Below are 21,869 nucleotides of genomic sequence, written 5' to 3' on the forward strand. Positions count from 1 at the left end.
TTTAGTATATCCCTTGTAAAAACATTGCAGAGGAAGGTTTAGAACCCCTGACAGCAAAAGCTAAAAGTTTTGGTGGATGTATTAAAGCTTTTCAGATCGCACACAGCCCCACCATTCTGGTCATACCTGGTCGTGTAGTCGATCTTCCAAAGAACCATTTGGTAGAAATAGATAAATAAGGCAGTACTCCTCTCCCTGCATGCAATAGCCGGCCAGGTCAATAATATTTGGGTGGCGAAGGCTGCAGAAAAGTCACAGAAATTAATGTAAGCTGATCGATTCATCTTCACATCAGCACGGACAGATTGGGATAAATAAGGATCAGTGGCAGAAAACATTAACTGAATCATCGGAAACATGTGTTCCTGGAAACCGCCAAACTGTACAGCTGTATCCAGATTTAACTTTAAAAGAGAACTGCACAAATGTAGACACATCAAGTCGCACTTCTCTTTGACAATCACCAATATTCGAGTCACACAAAACATTGTGTCCCAAAAAATGTATTTTTTTCTTTTTTTATGAGCAAGGTTTGAGAAAAGTAAGCAACCACACCCACACTTTTTATATTTCTGCTACTGGGCCATTTTTTTTCATCCCCCAGCAACAACTTTGTCTTTACATAAAAAGTAATAGAATTTTTTTTTAGGGAAAACAAGGATTTATTTTAGTGATATTGTCTTGCAAATATTTTACATTTTTATGCAATCTGTACACAAACTATGTAACAAAACTAAACAAGAGGGGTCTTAAAAGATTGTGGTATAATGCTCAGAGGTTCGTGGACTCTGGGACCAGATCACCGATTTATATAACAAAGTAACTGATTCGGATATAATAATGTCACCTAAAATGTCTTTATTGTCTATTCTCCCTGGTTCTATAAAAGCTAGTAAGCGAGATGTACTTAGGCATTTCCTAACTGCGGCTAGGACGATTATCCCTAGAAAATGGAAACAATCCACAGCGCCATCTATGAGGGAATGGCTAGCAGAATTGGAACGGATACAGCGTATGGAATTATTGGTTGCGGAAGATGAGAATAAGATGGAGCAATACAAGTTGACGTGGTCCGTTTGGGACTGGTTCAAAGAATCGCCCCAATTTAAATCTCTGTGGCCATAAGCCTTCAGAGGACTGGGGTGCAAATGGGATCGAATTTAATGTACTCCTTTACAGTTTGGTGAACGAGCAACTACTGGGCCAGTCAGGTATCTCCATATCCCTTAAACCTATATTTTTTTCTACCCCAAGGATATCCCTCCTATTTAAAGGTTGTTTACACGGGGGCCCTTGTGGTATACCCAGGGTTACCTGGAATGGATAGAAAGAATAACAACAAAATTTTCATGGTTTAATTGTGTTTATTCTTGTGATTTTCTATGTGACAAATGTTGGTTGGTTTGTTATTCTCAACCCTAAATATTTACGATATATACACCTTGGTTTTAAAGCTTAGCTTAAATCTTTGTTTCCCCCTTCCCTTTATTTCCCCTTTACTTTCCCTAGATTCCCCTATAAATACCCCCCCTCCCTACAGACGATGGTTTATATACGAAAAAAGACAATTGTGTTATATTGTATTTCTGCAAAAGGTCTTCTTTTATACTGGTCTTTTTTTTGTTTACTATGTATGCATTGTTTTGTATGTGTTTGTGATGTTCAAAAACTAATAAAACTGATTGAAAGAAAAGATTGTGGTATAGACAAAGCTTACACCAGTGGTTTTTACAAACATTTTTTAATCGTGGTCGGGAATGGTTCAGACAGGTTTTGAAACTTAGGAAAGCATTATTAACACCCTTAACCATCTCACAAAAACTAATTAATACAACTGTTTGCACCATACCTTTTGGTATCTATGCAGAATCATGGAAGGCGAACCTATTTCACTATTATGACTGAAACACCCCAAGGATTAAGTTTTGAGGACTTCATTGGACTCCCATCGAGTCATGAGTCATTTTCTTTTCACTAATGTGACATAGGCCTCTAATAGAGTCTAATGTTTACTTTTGTTATTATAACTCACCCTTTGACTCATAAATGACTCATGCAACCCTGTTAATCATGATTTTGTAAATGACTTGTATGACTTTTATTGTTTGTATACTTTATATTATATTTTCATGTACATCCAAGTATGTTTTTTTTTGGCAGATAAGCTTTTTTGTATGGCAATTTCAACAGTTGACCTTATTAAAAAATAATTAAAAATATATTCATCAACTGTCCCTAAACGCTACTGTTATTTAAAGGTTAAGGGTGTTGCAGACTGTAAACTTTTTAGATCTACCAGAATGTATTTTAGGATGCTTGGCTTTCTTGGCAGTGGATGGAAGCCAAACACCTGCTACTTCTGTACTGCATGTAAGCCGAGTTCAGTTCTGGGATACCGACACCCTGCCAACTTATCAAGATTGGCTCCTAAAAGTTAACAATGTATTGAAATAACTAAAAAAAACACACTCATATATTTCTTCTAAAGTTCAAATATTGATGGCTTTGTACAGTGTTGGGCCAGTCATTTATGGCAAAAATGTCCCCTTACAATCTGCAAACTATTTCAGCAGCAAAGGTTGCAAAATCTCATGCTTTTTTGCACTTTTTGCACCCATCCCCATCTGATGTGCTGAAGGTGGCTGCCTTTTCTGCCTACCCTTTCGCCCAGGACTGGCATTGTAAGTCCATACACTTGGGTTAGCCTCCGTGGGAACAACTAAAGCTGGTTTCACTACTCTACTACAGTGTCTCATATAGTGTCTGCTCAATACATTCTGTATATGCCTTTTGTGCAAATTAAAAAAAATAGATCATATGGCTTTATTTTACATGATTTTACCATGTCAGTTTCTCTATCTCTGTTCGAAAACTCTTCTTCACTGTGCTCCATTCCAATTCAGAATCCTACAGGTAGATAAGACAATCAATCAGTGCTTTTCTTATAAACAAATACAGATAACAATGGGACACGTCAAAGGCCAAGTACACACGTTCAATAATTGGAAAGGATCTGAAAGTGTGTAGATACAGTGCCATGAGTGCTGTACATACAGCGCCATTCTGTTCTATAGAGAGGGTAGAGCGAGAACAACGGAGCGACAACCCGTTGCGCTCCCTCCCCTTCACCTGCATTACGAACGTTCGTCGTCCATCATCCGTGGATCCACCAGCATGGTTGATGGACGATCAGATGATAAACAACGAACACACAGGCACGATTCTCATCTGATATCAGCCTTAAGCCGATTATCAGATGAGAACCATTGCATGTGAGTAATCCAATCACCATTAAAAAATAGGGAAAGCAATAACCACTTTCATGACAGCTGTCCACACATTAAAATATATCTAAGATCAAAACAGTTTTTTTTTTTTTAATTTTTTAGATAGGAGTGGGGAAGTATTGAAGCCATCACCATGTGGTGCTTATTAAGGCCTCCGATGATCAAAAAAGTGTGATGCTTCCAATCAGGACCTTGCTGGATTAAAAAAAAATGTGGGGGTTGTCAAACAATGGAAACTTTTCATAAAGAGTTAAAACAATTAAAGCTAAAACAAGCCAACTTCAATTTCAAAGGCATTAGGAAAAAAAATGGAGAGGGTAAAAACCCACATACAAACTAGCCATTGTATAACTAAAGGTCCAGCATACCTTCTTCAGACGCTTGACTGCATATTCTGTGTTCCAGATGGTTGCCTTATACACGCAGCCAAAGCCTCCCTCTCCGAGCAGCAAAGACTGGCAGAAGTTCTTTGTACCATTCAGCACCTCCTGAAAATTCCACTTTAAATTTCGAGATGGTTCTACTAGGTTATTGGAGAGAAAAGATTCCTGGAGAAGAGACAAAATGACAAATATATATATTTATGTACTAAAAATATTGGAAAAATGTCTTTTTTGGCTAGAATTTCACAGTAAAAAAGCAAAACAACATGTACTTATTACTGTGAGCTAGCAAAGTACTTTCTTGTAATAAAAGAGGAACAGACTGCAGAGATGGAGACCTAATCCTGCTCCTGTACAAAGCATTGGTCAGACCACATCTGGAATATGGAGTCCAGTTTTGGGTACCAGTTCACAAAAAGGACATTTTGGAATTGGAGAGAGTGCAGAGAACGGCAACTAAACTAATAAAAGGAATGGCAGAGCTCAGCTATGAGGAGAGATTAGCTGAACTGAATCTATTCTCCCTTAAGAGACGTTAAGGGGAATATGTTGAAAAAAAAAAAAAATATAAATATAGTTATGGTCCATATAGAGAACTCTCTTCTCCAGTGATATTCACTGTAAGATCATTACAAAGCACAAGGGGGCACTCCTTGCATCTGGAAGTAAAGAAGTTTAAGCTTCGGATAAGGAAGGGATTCTTCACTGTAAGGTCTGTGAAAATGTGGATTCGGCTCCCTCAGGAAGTAGTTTTAGCAGGTTCCATTCGATTCTTCAAGAAAAATGCTTTTCTAGAAGAACAGAATATAACTGGGTATTAAGGCTTTAAAGTAAACATAACAGACCGTTGATCCAGAGAACATCTGATTGCCTCAGGGAATTAGTATGGAAATTGTACCAGGATTTTTTGGCATTTCTCTGGATCAACTACATTCATATGGTTTTATATCTGGGATATGTTTATTTCCCTAGTGGTTGAACTTGATGAACTTGTCTTTTTTCAACCTGACATACTATGTAACTGCACAAAACCCTAATATGCCATAAAGTGGTGCGGACTTACCTGTACAGAGGAATGGATATTACTGCTAGTGCTGCTGATTTTGCTGTCTGAACTTGATACCTGAGATGGGAACACACTGCTGTCTATCAGATGTGGTGGTGGGGGTCCAGGAAAAGGTAGAGGGAGTCCTACAAATAAAGCACACACAATTTTTATTAAACCTTTATATACATTCTTTTTTTTTTTTTTTTTTTTTTTGTGGGGGGGGGGGGGGGGGGAATCAGACATAAACCACATAATGAGGGATAAAGCTTAATTGCAGAAATCAAAAATCTATTGCAAGAAGATTATATATATATATATTCATTATTATATATTAATATATATATATATATATCCTCCCATAAATTTACACCCCTCATGTTTTGTTTCTTGCAAAGAGCAGCCGCGTAATTCATCAACTAATGACGGTTACACTGGGGAACAATTTTGAACACATTTTAGATATGTAGATTCTGAAAGTGCAGGTAGTTTTCTTCTATCATGTCAAGTTTTTTTTCTCTACCATTTACATTATTGCGATTACTGTAGCGTGGATTTGTATCGGCTATTCATTTACGAGACAGTGTGGTCAGAGGTCATGCGCTGCTCTAGATCGTGAACAAACAAAATTTATTTTTCTACTTACACACGTATTTCCTTTCTTTCAGATCAGGTTTGGCTCTGCTGTTTCTCGTCGTAAATGCCTAAACAACCCTGATTTATTTTTTTATATCTGTGGCAGTTTCATCATTCCCAGCCAGGGCGAACATTAGCACATTTGTAGAGTAAGCCTATTTGGCGTATTTCAAAGTTAAACTTGGTGATCAAGATAAGTCTTGGGCCCCTCATAAATTGTGCAAACAGTGTGTTGAGGGTTTACGGATTTGGACAAAGAGAACACGGGATAAGATGCCATTTGGTATACCTATGGTTTGGCGAGAGCCTGGAGATCATTTCAGTGACTGTTACTTTTGTATAGTGATAACTTCAGGATATAACAAGAAAAATAAATGTAACAGAGTATCCTAGTCTACCATCGGCTATACGCCCAGTTCATTCAGATGAAATCCCAGTGCCAGTTTTCGTCACACTACCCTCTCCTGAAGAATATGATTATGGTGATGAACTAGGTGACAACAATAATGAAGAGTTTGAAATTGAAGGGGACTCTGTTCGTAAGGGATTTGATCAGCATGAGTCGAGTGATTTGGCACATGATTTGGAACTATCAAAGAAGGCTTTAGAACTTCTAGCATCAAGATTGCGTGAGAAAAACTTACTTGAAAAAGGAACAAAGGTATTGTACTTTTGAACCAAAGAAATTGCATTTTTGCAGTACTTTAGAACTGTCAGTTGCTTTGTGTATTGCCATAACATACCTGGTTTAATGGAGGAGTTGGGAATTCCAATCTATAACTCATCTAAAACTGGCGACTATTCATCAATAGCTCAAAGTGGAGCTTAAAGTTTGTCCTCCTTCACAATGGCAATATATTTGGGTCAGTCCTAATTGGCCATTCAGTTTCTCTTTGTGAAGAATATGCTGACATAAAGAGAGACATTGAGTTGTTGCAAAATCACCAACACAATTGGGTCATCTGTGTTGACCTTAAAATGGTTTGCTTTCTTCTTGGTCAGCAACACAGATACACCAAGTATCCCTATTATCTGTGCATGTGGGACAGCAGGGCTCGTGAGAGGCATTGGGTGGAAAGGAATTGGCCTCCAAGATCTGCCCTACAAACCGGTGATCCAGGAAAAGCTATAGGCATAATTTTTTACTTTAACCGCTTACCCGATTAATCTTCCAATGTTTTACTGTAAAAAAAATCTCAAGGCAACAAAAAATCCTTTGTATGAACAAAAGAAATTTAAATAAACAGTACATTCAAGTTATTATTTCATTATTTTTTTCATCTTATGTAAAATGTGTATGTTTTTTTGACAAAAATGGAGGGTACCCTGTATCAGAAAAACTGGATGCGATAGCAAAAAACTGGATTTACTATCCAAAATTGGTAAAAAAAACAAGTGTGAGATCTAACTCAACAAAAAATGGGTTCCCCATTGTTATAGGTAAGTCATTCTAATTCAATCACTATGATGTCATATCAAGATACATATTGATTGCACAAGAAAATGATGTGTGTAAAGAATTTGGTAACACAACCCTATTCTATTACCATAATCTTATAATCCCCACTGGGCCATGAAATTTGGGATAGGTGTTAAACAGAAGTTTAAAGTGACTGAGTGGCCTGTGTATCACTAAATGCTAGGTGTGTTCCCGATATTCGGATGAATGGCAAACTGCATTTATCTTTACAGATCAAATAAATGTAACTATTATTAATTTTAAACAGTATTTAAATAGAACCAACATTTTATGCAGCGCTGTACAATAAATAAGGGTTGCAGATGACAGACAGTGACACAGGAGGAGGAGAGGACCCTGCCCAAAATTAATGATGTGAACCATTTTATTTAGTAGCTAAAAGAATATACTTTTTGGGCAGTAAACTTAGCCAAAGTATTTTGTAGCTTCTGATCAGATCTGTTCATTGATTAAGGGATATCTGGCCCATTTCTACACAAAAAGTGATTTTAGTTCAAGTATATCTTGGATATCTCACCTAAACAACCTGCTTCAGATTGTGCTACATCATTTCAAGGGGCATGAAGTCAGGCCTTTATTGGCCTTTTTAGAATATAGCTACTACTCTTTCTACAAACCACATATCCAAAAAATTGAGACACTTTCTAAAAATGCAATGAAAACTAAAATCTGCAGTTTGGTAATCTATTCAAACTTTTATTTAACAGGCAAAATGACAAAGAAAAGACTTCTTTTTTTTTGGAAATAAAGTCCTTAACATGCTTGCTTATACAGAAATTCTGCTTGAAAAATTGAAACCATTAGTTGCATTAGGTCCCAAATGCCTAAATCAGTGTTTAACCCTATTTATTCTGGCCTGTCCCAATTCTGTCTCAGGCACTACCATATTCTTCTTTCGTCTTCCTTGTTTGGCGCTTCGGATATCTTGACTGGCCGGGTGGGGATGACATTACTCACACGCAGGCAAACAGTTCATTCATTCTTTGCAACTGCAGGGAAAGCGGGGATGTGCTGGGTATCCTGGCACCAAACACCAAGCTGTGCATGCGCAGATCAGCGAATATGACAGATAAGGAGAGCGATTAGGTGCGTAAGAAAGTGTAATTATTAGAAAAGAGCATGTAACCCAATGGTAAAGTTAACCCAACATTTTTAGAGGGAGCTGCAGGCATTAGTTTTTTTCATTTGTAAGTAGAGTTACTTTTTTTCGGAGAAAACACTGACAATAAATGACAGGTTCTAGTTTTATTGCATTGTTAGAAAAAGTGTCACAAACTTTTTTGGGAAATTAGGTTTGTATTTAATTTTTGTGGTTCATACACAAGAGAACCTCGTTTATCCAGCACCCACGGGCAATAGCCGAATAGTGTAGTTTCCGGTTAACGAAGGTTTCTCAGCCATTCAGCACTAGATTCGAATGGGGAGACTTATCCATATTCACTTCCATTGCTGAATGGCTGAGAAAAGCGAAACCCTTATGATGCTTTAGCCGTCATCGGGTTTTTCCTTTTCTCAGCCAATCACGGAGCCGAGCAATCCGCAGAGCTCTGCTCTGCTCCCGACAGCTCCATTCTCCTGATTGCTCCTGCAGCCTTAGCGGAGCTGTGCTATGTAATCTTGGATGCAGAATACATGTCACAGCTCCGTTAGGGCTGCAGGAGCAATCAAGGAAGCTGAGCCGTCGGGTGCCAGTTATCTGAATTTTCTACTGTATTTTAACTTATTTTGAATTTAAAGAATCACAGACAACCTAATTTTTTTGCCACCGAATAGTTCTGTCAACAGTTGGACTGGGTGTCAACATTCAAAGTTTTTTTTCTGTGTACATTCCATGCTGAATTGTAACATTTTTGACCTCACTGGCCAAAAAATGACCTAAGAAGGATAGCTTCTCCGGCCACTAGAAGGACAGCTGGGAAGTGCCACACTCCTTATCACCAACATCCTCACACAAAATTGTGTCACATGGAAGGTAATGGGGTGCATCAGACCAGTTCTGTTCCTGAGTGCTGATTGAGAGCACTGGGGTGCCTGTAGAGCAAGGCAGTCATACCCGGATTCCCTAAACAACTACTTTAGGAGAACACGAAAAAAAAATTGGCTTGTCTCATGTCCAATTAGAGATCTAGTTCTGTGTCATTAGTTGGCTTTGAAATAAGACAGGAAAAATCCACATTTTATTAGCTTTACAAACCCATTTCCAACTTCCCCACTTTTAATAACATTACCTCTAATCTACTTGTACCATTAATTAATTTGATGGTTTAATCAGTTTGCTTTGAATTAATAGGGAACTGTAAAATGTTACGAGCGTTTTTCTAAAATATTAGTTCCTATTTTAATATAACTCAGGCATAGAACAGATCACAATCTAAAGCAATTGATGTAAAAATCTCCAAACTTTTTCCAACAGCTTGTATCCTTACAAACACAATGGTGCTTCAATTTTAACACTTGGTAAATACACAAATAAAAAAGAATAAGTACCAGAAGAGTGCACAGTTCCTGTGTGTGAAGGGCTCGGAGATGGCTCCCTCTTCTGCAGTTTATTCTCCTCTGTACAGGGCAAGTTGTAGGGAGGTGGAGGAGAAGGTGTTCTGACTGGACGGGTCTTCTGAGGAGGTGGTAAACGGGGTAGGTAATCTGACCTCCCTGGTGAGAGATATTACATTGGTAAGATTGTAGCATACAAGATTCCCAAATGTTGTGTTTAACTATTTTGTGACCTTTAGTGCCAACAAATTATAACAAACACAAATGACAATGATATATTACTCACCAGCTTCTGGCTTCTCTTACCTTTTGATAAATACAAGCTATTGCAATGTTTTAAAATGCAAAGGCCAAAACAACACATAACTAACAGCTGGTGTTGTTCTGGATGATTCTTAAAAATAGTGATACCAAGTTAACATATCTTCATGTTTACTCTGTCACTTTATAGGACAGCTAAATCGGAGAGGACAAACAAGAAAAAAAAATGAGAGAAATAATACCTTTTAAAGCCCTGCGCCCAAAAGGTAGAGTTCTGGTAGATAGGATGTTATAGTGGCGGTGTTTAAAAAATATATCAACTGGATCACATGTGGGGGCTTACAACTAAGGCAACCACTGTCTTATCCCATGATGGAGCCAAAGTCCTCTTGTGTCGCTGTTTACTCATGAATGAGGCTTCCATGTCCATTAATGTATTGGGAGTCAAAAAGGTCAAAATGTTGTTCCACCAGGAAACTGGGGCTTTTTTTAAACAAAGCAATATACAACACTGATGTATGGACTTTACCAAAAGCTCATGGGCAAGCGCTCCGAATATTTGATAGATACGTAAAACTGCTGGACCAGTATAAAAGGGAAAAATCTGGAGAGCTACCTTTAACCATGAGCTAGATGGAATAATAAAGAGACAAAACAATGTTAGGCACAAAATGGCGGTACATTAGTTGTCTGGGGTCTGTGGTAGAAAAGTAATATGCCTAAAAGAATCATGAAACAAATATTTAACAAGGAAGAGGGGAGGACCAAGTGCCAGATGGAGGGAAAAATATTTAAGACCTAGCCAAGAAGGGGGTAAGTTTGAAAAATAATTTTAGAGAGAGATGAAAGAAAATTTTAGAAGAGGCCAAACCCCACCAATGGATAATACACCAGCATTGTTGGTCTTCTTCCAAGTCTAATAATGCTGAACAAATCTGTGTACAGTCGCTTGGCCAACCAAGCTTCATTCAGTGTTTCAAAAGTTAATTTAAATATATAAAGTCTGCCTGGTAAAATATAAAATTGATATATATGGGTTTACGTTCTATGCTCCTGCTATATACTGGATGTTGCCACAATTTTACAATTTCAATGTCATCTCCGATGTTTACAGAGGCACAAAAGTGCATTGAAGTGTTACATTTTATTTTTTTGAAGTAAGAATTTTTCCAAATACTATAGAATCCACAAAAGGTAATGATTTCCAAACTCAGGACTCAATTTTTACAGGACACTGACCTGAACACTGCAAGTGCAGCAGTTACAAGGAAAGCAGGGCAGGAAGAAGTATAGCACAGAAGTGTGAGAACAGTTAATACAATGACATCTGCAGAGATTTAAATTGTCACTGAAAGAGTAAATATTGTAGATGCTACACATCTGTGCCAATTTACAAAAACTGAAAAAAGGCAATTTGAAACCTGCAGTACCAGTCATGGTGTCAACTGAAATACCAACTTCCCTGTTCATGATATTAGGAAAGGTTTGGAACAATTTTTGGCATGCGATTTTGGCTGCACAGTTGTTTTCTTAAGATTTGCACCACCACTGTGTGTAAATCTGTATACCCGAGGTGTGGTTTGCTGCTCCCGGGAACGCAGCTGCAGTTTGCTGCGTACCCAGGAGTTTACAGCTATGCAGTTTCACACATACTTATGCTTTTGCAATCATCTTAGTGACCAGTGACCAACAAGTTTTGTGTTTTGGAGCCTTTGACTATATTAAGTGTATTGTCTCAGGTCTTTTCTTCCTTTATCTCCCTCTTTCTTTGGAGCTGCAGCTACTCAACTCCGCTCCCCATTTTCCCATAGCTCTGGCCAATGTTGCTGGTCACCTTCCCAGTTTTCCTGGCGTTATTCAATTCACTTTCTGAAAGCCCAGGATGTATCCACTGGAAAATGTTATAAAGTTGTCCAGAAGAATACCACTGAGGCGCTGTTCTCCTTAGCACTCAGTATGCACCAACCAATTGTACACCAGTTTTGAATGGACAGCCTCTTATCTCATATTAACAATTGGAAATCATTGCTACAGTGAGCAATGAATAGTGCAATTTTGTGCTTTTTAACACACAGGCCAGGTGGTATTGCAGTGCAGTTATCTCTTCCTCAGACCCTTGAACCACCCACATGTGAGTAGGATCTCATTCCCAAATGCTCATATGTAATAAATGGCGTTAATAGTGAGTGGCTCAGTGACGTCTGCTCTAAAACATTAAAACCAAGATACTTTAGTATCACTAGCCTAATGTGAATGGCTGGCGAGGTGCCAACCGCCAGAGCCTCTTGGGAATTGTGTTCCCATCTCTTGTCTGAAGTTGTCCTAAAGCTGTAAATTTTTTATTGTTTTATTTATTTCCCGCAGAGTTTGCTAGCCACCTGAAGCTGATTAAAACATTTAGTTTAGGGATTATCCAGGCAGAATTTTCTGTTGGTTTTAAAGATTTTGTTTCCAAACCTCAAGCAGTTTAAGCTAGTATAATATTTCTTCAGTTTACATTGTTTGGTTGGCTAAAGGCTATTTAGTATAAACTATGATTAAGGTCTAGCTTGGTCGAAACATGTAAGTATGTAGTAAAGTTTTAATCTCTTCTGTAAATCATAAATGGCTTCTAGGGATTTGATTACTGTGCTGGGATTATGGACTATTAAGGCTTTATTTCTTGAAATATCATTGATGACATAATAAGGATTATTTAGGAGATTAACAGTAAAAAAAAAACAAAATACAAAATAAACTTTCATCACTGGCAAACAGTTTTGAGCATGCAAGCTTCTAGAGCCATCATCCTGAAGGCCACGTGCAGTTAGGTCCATAAATATTTGGACAGAGACAACTTTTTTTTTCTAATTTTGGTTCTGTACATTACCACAAATAATTTTAAATGAAACAACTCAGATGCAGTTGAAATGCAGACTTTCTGCTTTAATTCAGTGGGTTGAACAAAATGATTGTTCAGCCATTCACATTAAGCTAGGTGATACTAAAGCATCAGTGTTTAAATGTTTTAGAGCAGACATCACTGAGCCACTTCATTTCAGGGGCTCAAAAGTAATTGGACAATTGACTCAAAGGCTATTTCATGGGCTGGGGTGGGCAATTCATTCATTATGTCATTATCAATTAAGCAGATAAAAGGCCTGGAGTTGATTGGGGGGGGTGCTTGTATGTGGCAGGTCTCCAGACAACATGCGGACAAAGGAGCTCTCCATGCAGGTGAAACAAGCCATCCTTAAACTGCAAAAACAGAGAAAAAACCCATTGGAGAAATTGCGACAATATTAGGAATGGTAAAATCTACAGTTTGGTACATCATGAGAAAGAAACAAAGCACTGGTGAACTCGGCAACTCTAAAAGACCTGGACGTCCACGGGAGACAACAGTGGTGGATAATGGCAGAATCTTTTCTATGGTGAAGAGAAACCCCTTCACAACGGCCAACCAAGTGAACAACACTCTCCAGGAAGTAGACGTATCGATATCCAAGTCTACCATAAAGAGAAGACTGCATGAAAGTAAATACAGAGGGTGAACTGCAAGGTGCAAGCCACTCATAAGCCTCAAGAACAGAAAGGCTAGATTGGACTTTGCTCAAAAACATCTAAGAAAGCCAGCACAGTTCTGGAAAAACATTCTTTGGACAGATGAAACCAAGATCAACCTTTACCAGAATGATGGCAAGAAAAAAGTATTGAGAAAGCGTGGAACAGCCCATGATCCAAAGCATACCACATCATCTTGAAACATGGCGGAGGCAGTGTGACAGCTTTGGCGTGCATGGCTGCCATGGCACTGGGACACTAGTGTTTATCGATGATGTGACACAGGACAGAAGCAGTCGAATGAATTCTAAGGTGTTCAGAGACATACTGTCTGCTCAAGTCACATTTTTTAGTTCTTCACATTTTTATGCAATCTTTTTGTTCAACCAACTAAATTAAAGCTGAAAGTTTGCAGTTCAACTGCCATCTGAGTTGTTTCATTTAAAATTAATTGTGGTAATGTACTGAACCGAAATTAGAAAAATGTTGTCTCTGTCCAAATATTTATGGACCTAACTGTATACACGTCAGTTGACTCGTCCGGTAATCGCCTCGGGGCAGATATCGGATGATATCTGGTGTGTGTACAGCGCTTGTTGTTCATGGATCTGTCCTGGTAGATCCATGAACTACCGTTATGAAAGTGAAGGGGAGAGAGTGCAGCGGGGTGCCACTCAGTCTTTCCCCCCTTTCCATGGAGCAGGACAGAGCTGTTTGTACAGCGCTCGTTCATACATTTTTCAGTCTTTTGTCATTGGAAAGGATTGTTAAAGAAAAAGCGTGTACACAGCTTTAAAGTAAGCTAGTGCCCAGACTACAAAAAGAAAATATTTAAAAGGTTCTGAATCCAACAGTAGAAAAACAAGTATACAGAGAGGGCATATAGAGAAAAATCTTCAAGGATCACAACAGCATTCTTAAAACTCAATTTTTTTCCAATCAGCAGATGAAGCCGAATCCTCCTGTTCACATCTTTGCCAGGCAGACCAGCAGCTGGCAATTCGACAGCCACCTGGCCGCCTACACAGCAGCGCTGGTTCTTGTCCGTTCATTCTCTATTGGGCTGCCCTGGGTAGACACTATATGGACAATGTTATGTACACTGACACTACATGTACAATGAATATTAAGACCACGCCTAAGGTGAAAGTTCTGCTTTTTGCATGTTCAGACTGGCTATAAGGATGTGGTACAATAACTGCTTCCTCAAGCTACTGAACTGCTGCATTAGAGTAGACACTACAGTGTCTTCTCTAGGAAGCAGTAATTGTACCACATCCTCCAGTCTGAACATAGTTAAAAGCAGAACTTCCAACTTAGGCATGGTCTTCAATGTGGCCCCCACCCTCTTTACCTAAACACTGTATTAAAGTACCTCTGGGAAGTCAGATGTTATACTTGCCTTTTCCCAACTCCCATAGTGCAAAAATTGGTTTCACATCACTCAGGTGCCAACAAGATCCCTGGAGGCCCAAGTCTCAAAAGCCCCAGAGGAGCTGTAGTATGTTACAGATACAGAACACGTCACAGCTCCTCTGGGGGCTGCGGGAGCAATCAGGGGAGCAGAGTTGCTCCCTGATTGGCTGAGGAAAGGGAAATCCTGATGACACTTGAGCTATTGAACCTATTTCTCAGCCAATCACAAAGCACTAGAGGTGAATGGGGAGCTTTGTCCTTATTTAAACCCTAGTGTCCGGGGATCCCTAATTGTCAGGAGGATTCCCACAGCTGTGCTCATGTTATGAATGAAGCAGCCGTGGGAATAATCCTGACATTGTGTGATAATCTGTATAAAAAAAAGTTTCAGTTACACAATCACACATACATTTAATAAAATGATTTAACATTAAAGCCTCGTCCAATTTTTTTATACATATTTTAATCCTTTCAGGGAATAAGTAAGGGAATTTATGTACCCCTGTACTCAATCCCTCAAAGAGTTAAAAGTAAACCTTTTATAAACGCTTATTTAAAATCGCAGCAAATCGCTGTAAAACGTGTCATAGGTGTTTATAAAAGTTTTTTTGCATTTTAAAGTGAAGCTTTAAAATGCTTGTAAAAGTGCAAAAAAATGCATATAAACGTGGTACGAACGTTTATATGCGTTTTTCAAACTGTCCATGTAGACCCAGCCTTAACTGCTTTTCTAAAATATCTTCACTTAATATCCAGCACTCAACGGATGTTGCTTTTGGAGTCTAGCCAGCTTTAGCCAACACAACAAGATCTCAGTGTCTGTGTCATGGCTATGACTAATGCAATTTTAGACTGCCTAATAAGTTATAATTAGTTTGGATTTGACTATACATATGTATGACTGGATTAGCATAGTCCGGTCATTAGGCACTCTACTGGATCATCTGTAAGATTAAAGAAAACCCACATAAATTTAATACATCCATCTCTGCCAAAATGTATTATCCACACCACAAGAAAAAAAAGTCTATTCTTATATTAATTAGACAAGATAGCCCTGAATAGTCCATGCATTTGCCAGTAATTCAGCGGACAATTGGTCTGTACCTGTGTCACACGGGTAACTCCATTCTGCAGATTTCCACTTCACATAATATATAATGAAAATCCTTTTTCAGAAAAAGCAAATATTGTCTAAATACAATGGCCATTTGTATTCTGATTCAAATCTTGGTGTGCTTTGTGTATTTCTTCCACAAATCCAGAATGAAATAACCTTCAGTGCATTGTGTAGTTTTTATATTTTCTAAAAGTAAAAGCTGGTCACGGATTCTCTCATTCCTTGTAAAGAGTGAATATATTCATCCCCTGTTGTTACACGTAGGCAGCCTGTAGTTGGTCTGCCGGTTCCCTGCTCTGCTCAGAGTACAAATTTTGTGCAGCACAGTGATGGTGTCACTGCTACTTTGCAAGGTAAAAATGTACAGTGCAACTGGAAAGATTAATTTTAGCATGTGTGTTTATTTATATCCTTTGTGGTTATTGAGGAATATACTTTTATTGGAGTATTTCAGAGTTCACATTTGAATGGTTTGGCCCCCCCTCCCAATCACCAGTTTAAACTTTTGCCCCAGTCGATATTACACACTACGGCTTTTCACTCATCTTAAGTGCAGTTATATTTAGGGACATACAATCCACTTCACTTTTCAGGTATGTGGAGACGAACCGACCTTACCACCCATGTACACCTACTCACAACTGAGGTGCAGGGAAGCAGAAACCACTTGGCTTTTTAAATGTTCTCTTTTAACTTTTTTTTCCTTCATTGACCTAAAATAAAATCCTTTTCCACCACTATTGTTAGCATTTTTAGGCGGTTTATAAAAGTAGTTTACATTTTTTTTTTGTTTCCCTATTTACTGTGCACCAGAATGGCCAAAATCACTTACAAATGTATTATTATTACTACACAGTATTTATATAGTGCCAACATATTATGCAGCACTTTACAAATGTCATATTTATATCACTACCTGTCCCTCAAAGGGGCTCACAATCTAATGTCTCTACCATAGTCGCATGTCATTATCACAGTCTAAGTTCAGTTTTTTGGGTGGAAACCAATTAACCTAGCTGCATGTTTTTGGAAATGTGGAAAATGTTTCCAAACACTTAAAACTGATTATAAAAGCTGTAAAATGCAGTTTCAAAGCTATAGAAGTGGTTGGGGCAGCCAAGCACTCCTAATTGCTGTATGTAGTGTCCCACAAATACTTCCACCTTGTTAAAAAAATTCCACACATAATAAGATCTGGCTAAAATCAGGCATTGTGTCTAACAGCCATAAAAGGAAAAAATTGGTGACAGAATTGGGAGTACTTACAATCAAAGCACAGGCTTAGAGGAACTTAGGCCAGCCATCAGCAAGGCGGCACGTAGTTATTCCATTTTTACTAGTAGGACTGTTGAAAAGAAGGAGTGCGTCTGTATCTTCATGGACTACAATTAAATGTTACTCACCTCCCTATTTCTTCAGGGAGTGTACATTTGATTTCATGATAATGTCTGTAAACAAGAACTAACCACTTACACAGTTCAAAGATGCTGAGCGCCCGCAATAAACTGAGTTTCTGCAGAATAGACAGCAGCTGTCCCACTCTGCCGTTTCTGTGCATCCAGTGCCACATGACCTTTTCTGTGCGGTTGTGCTGACGTCCCTGCTGTTCCAGGAGGCGAAGAGCCGTCTGGTCAAATATGATTAAGGAAGCTGAAAAACAGAATAATTTTATTATAAACATTAGGATCTTGAAAGCCATGCATTAAAATCATTCATTCATATTCCCAGGTACTACTAGCACAATTGGTTTAAACCAATACACAAAACAAGGTAAAGTACAGGGGTCATGTAAGAACCTAAAACAAATTATTGAGTATGGTTAGTCTACTCTCGTAGTATAAGCTTTGTTTTAAGCCACCCTCTCTAGTTACAGAAAGAAGACCAGGGGTTTTGAGAGGGTTTTTTTTAACATAATTGTATTTAAGTATTGCAACAAGAGATTTGCACAAGGTAATACAATTTTAAAGGTCATGGTTGCCAGATTCCATTCAACATCATGGAGTTGGGGTGGTAATGCTAGACAAAAAAGATACTAATTTATTGTAGAAAACACATCAATAAATTACCTTCTGGTAGCCCTACGCGTTTCACCTACAGGCTTCTTCAGGGGGTATAGACGTATAGCAATTGGTTATTGATGTTCAAGGATGACGCACTATGGGTAGGAATAGATGATAAAATTTAGCTAGCCTGGAATTAGTTCCTCAGAGGTAAGTTAAGGGAGTCCCTATAATTGTGTGGATATATTGGGTTTGTCCCAACGCTCCTGCCAGGTAAGGATACACATATTTATTTTCTCCAAGATAAGTAGTAAGAGTTGATTCCTGAGATGTAGAGTTATTAGAATAAAGGGATTGTTTCTTTTGGAAGTGGAATACTTTTTTCTTTTGGGGGTAAATGTCTGCTTGGGTAAAAGTCAGCTAACAAGCCATTTTTTAGCTTTGGATGACAGCCAGAGGCTGAGCAGAGAGTGTGATCCCACCTAGAATGAGCGAGGATCAGAGTGCCCTTTCTGTGTGCGCATGCTCCTAGATCATATACGTCTATACCCCTGAAGAAGCCAGTAGGCGAAACAGGTTGGGCTACCAGATGTTAATGTATTGATGTGATCAAACCTCCAGTATTCTACAATGAATTATCTTTTCTGTCTAGTATGACTATCCCCAACTCCATGATGTTGAATGGGAGCGGGCAACCATGACCTTACAATTGTATTACCTTTTGAAAATCTCATGTCACCTAAATAAACTTTTTATGAAAAAGCCACTCAAAACCCCTGGTCTTCTTTCTATACCTTCATAAGAACCTAAAACGGTCATCACTAACCTTTGGCAACCAATCCCAGATAAGCCAAAAGTTATGTTCCAAAAAGGATCAATATTCTTCTGGTGTCATCAGCTGACTTATGTTGCAGCACATTTCCTCTCTTCATACCATGTTGTTCAATAAACCCTAAATTCCCTTTATAGAGATTATATGCATTACACTCAAGAGCTTGCTTGAGGTTACATGTTATTTAGTTATTTTATTATATAGATATTGCAGTTGATAGAAGTGATGGATCACACAGGTGCACACTGTAGTCTTTGCTAGATGGCTTTCCATTGATCTAATCTAATGTCTGTGTTAGGAACTTTGTGTTGATATAGATGAGGAGAGAGGGGTTGATAGGCCTATACTTTGCACACAAGCAATAGCTATCCTTTGAAAGAAACCAATAATGAAAAATATTATATGTCATCTGTCATTGCCGACCTTTCTATTTGAAAAGGTTATTTGTCCAGTTATAATCCTATGACCTTTACTTCTAAGTCACTAACCCAAAACAAATATACAGATCATAACTTCAGATTTTAGATCTAAAGCACTGAAACCACTAGATCAGTAGACAGCCATGCAATTCGCCTTTTCAGAGAAAGTATAAAAATATAATCATGCAAGGTTGTGGTGAGGTGAGCCAAAAAGAAAGCAAGAAGTCATCTTTTGAACAGATGGGAAGCACATTAAAGCTTTTTCTATTTAAGGTTTCCTAAAATTAATATTATTATTATAAATAGTTTATAAAGAATATGTCCCCACACAAGATACTAAAGCCAATCAAAAAAGTACAATAAAAAAAAAACATTTAAACACCCAAGTAATGGGGTTGAAAAAAGTAGGGAGCTTCAGTGGTACCAGTCATAAATAAAACCATTAAACATACTTTATTAATAGAAAATTCGTAAGAGAAGTTTTTTTACACATACACAATAGTTTTACACAAACTGGATAATACCGTGTTTCCCCGAAAATAAGACCTACCCCGAAAATAAGACCTAGCAAAATGTGCCTTTTTTTATGGCCATATTCATACATGAATATGGTAAGTGTTTTTTTTCATTAAAAAAAGTATATAAGACCTACCCTGAAAATAAGACCTAGTGTGTTTTTGGAAGCCCAAAAAAATATAAGACAGTGTCTTATTTTTGGGGAAACATGGTAGAAGTACATAGGTACAATAACATCGTCTTAGTAGTCCATAAATAGACCTAGATATATGAACCACGGTTTGAGGTCAAATATTTACCTAAACTGACGCATTTCGCAAGATGAAACCTGCTTCTTCAGAGGTAGGAAAATATCACATATCAATTGACTTTTTTTGCCTCTTGGAAAAACTTGAAGATCCTTGTTTCGTTGCACTTCCAATGACTTTTTAAGTTCCGAAATGTTGTAAAAGATTAGGTGTCCTCCAAGATTATGGACAGATACCAGTTAGATGCAAAGTGTGGATCTACACTGATTTCTGGTGCAAAGCCCAACAAAGTTGAACTACAGCGAGCCAGCTGAAGAACACAAACTATTCTTAGACATCTTGTTATGGCAGCTAGATCCTATATGTCCCTTTTCTGGAAGATACAAATTCCACTCCTAAGCTGCTGTGGTTGCACCAAACGAGATCATACTTCTGCTCACTTCTGCTATTAGAAGGTAATCATACCCAAATTTAGTCTTCGTATGCTTGGCAAAAGTTCTTATACTCATCCAATTATAAACATTACTTAAAACCGACGTAACTTTTGTTTTAGTTTTTGAGTAGCGAGTCTGCTCCTGCCGACTATCTGCGTTTTGTTGGTACAGGTGCAGTTAGTTCTCTTTTTACCGGTTATGTTTTCCCTATTTGTTTTTAGTTTTATGAATCTGTAATTTTGTTTTACTTATTGTTTTCTACAAGCATATCTTATATGTTGTCCTTTTCCAATATTTTGTTCTTTTATTCCGCTTCTTGGAAACTTTCCTTAAAAGCAGCCTTTATTTCCCAATAGTCTGTATCTTCCATTACAGTTTATTAAAAAATATATATAAAAATTATTTCTTCACAAAAAAATTTTCTTGGTATACAACCTTTGTGCTAGAACTTGTATGGGTCAAAATGAGTCAAAACACCGTGCGATACCCTTATTTACCTCTCTCGAGACAAAGCCACGACTGCCCATGAGTCTCAGTACACCAGTTGCTACCATTCAGTGAACAACCCGCGCTATAACTCTCTGTGAATTACATAACATCTCCTCCTCCTCCCTTCTCAGCACCATCCTAGTAGGCACTCCACTCTTCTCAGCACTGTAAAGTGAGGGTAAATTTTTTTTTTTTCATCTAATTGCTTTTGTATTTATGTATTTTAGTTTTAGGCATGTTTAAATTATTTTATACAGCCCATCAATGTATAATATGCCAAAACAATAGGATTTTTTTCATGAGAGATATATATATATATATATAAATATATTCACACACATATATATACACATACACACACACACACACACACACACACACACATCTGAGAACCAGAAATAAAATTTACCAGGGAAAAATTAGCACCAAAAGCAATGCAATGAAAATAATGCAGGCAATGTGCTTTTGTAAACTGGTACCACTGGGTAAAAAAACCGAAAGAAAAAAAACCACTGCACAAAACTATGTTTACTTGCACTAGGTTATGGAGTCTGTCTCTACATAACGCTTATTATTGCTCCCATAATGCGTCACTATCAAAACATGAAAACTGTTACATTTCAGGGGTTATATCAGCACTTCCTCTACTCTGTGTACATTTCATTCTAAAAAGTCTAGTGTTCTTTTTTTTCTTTAAAAGAACCCAAGATGTGTGCTTTTAAAATCTATTTGTATTTAGGTTTTTAAATTCATGTCTATGGGATTACAAACTCACCTGAATGTAACTGAAGAATCTGCAATTGTAGTTTGCAACTGTAAGTGTGAAAGGGGCTTTGGAGATCTGTGACAAGCAGATTTTCTTTCTATAACTAATAAGGTATGGCAATTTATATGTAATGCTTATCCTGTGTCATGTACCCCTTGCAGACAGGGCAGGCTGTATACAGCTACATTTCAAATGTTCTCCTAAAACTTAGGGCATTAGAATTCATATAATATGAGACTGCCAAATTATTCTCTCCTCTTTTTTGCCAAAAAAAAAAAATATATATAGTAGTACTTACCAGCAGACATTCTATTCCACCTCTACTCTAAACAGTTAGAATAATTGCATTAAATTTACCCTTCCACTAAATAAACTGACTCACGCTGCCAGATGCTAAAGAAAAAGCAAAAGGCATATTGTTCTGGATAAAGTAGGGAACAGTTTGAGTCTGTCAAGTTGTTTTTTTAACATTCCTGTCTGTGTCCAGGCTGGGGGGGTTAA

General features: G+C 37.9%; 1 protein-coding gene across 1 annotated transcript in view; it reads right to left on the minus strand.

The window, feature by feature from the left end:
* Nucleotides 1-21,869, minus strand: part of IRAK1 (interleukin 1 receptor associated kinase 1) — a 71,225-nt gene that overhangs the window by 13,860 nt on the left and 35,496 nt on the right. The window contains exons 2-7 of the mRNA XM_072431418.1: nt 17,138-17,314; nt 9,319-9,483; nt 4,734-4,861; nt 3,656-3,835; nt 2,843-2,907; nt 127-241 (exon numbers count right to left, since the gene is read on the minus strand). Coding sequence (XP_072287519.1) covers nt 127-241; nt 2,843-2,907; nt 3,656-3,835; nt 4,734-4,861; nt 9,319-9,483; nt 17,138-17,314 — 830 coding nt within the window. The remainder of the gene's footprint in view (nt 1-126; nt 242-2,842; nt 2,908-3,655; nt 3,836-4,733; nt 4,862-9,318; nt 9,484-17,137; nt 17,315-21,869) is intronic.

Source organism: Pyxicephalus adspersus, chromosome Z (assembly GCF_032062135.1).
Source record: "Pyxicephalus adspersus chromosome Z, UCB_Pads_2.0, whole genome shotgun sequence".
NCBI classification, from domain to species: domain Eukaryota; kingdom Metazoa; phylum Chordata; class Amphibia; order Anura; family Pyxicephalidae; genus Pyxicephalus; species Pyxicephalus adspersus.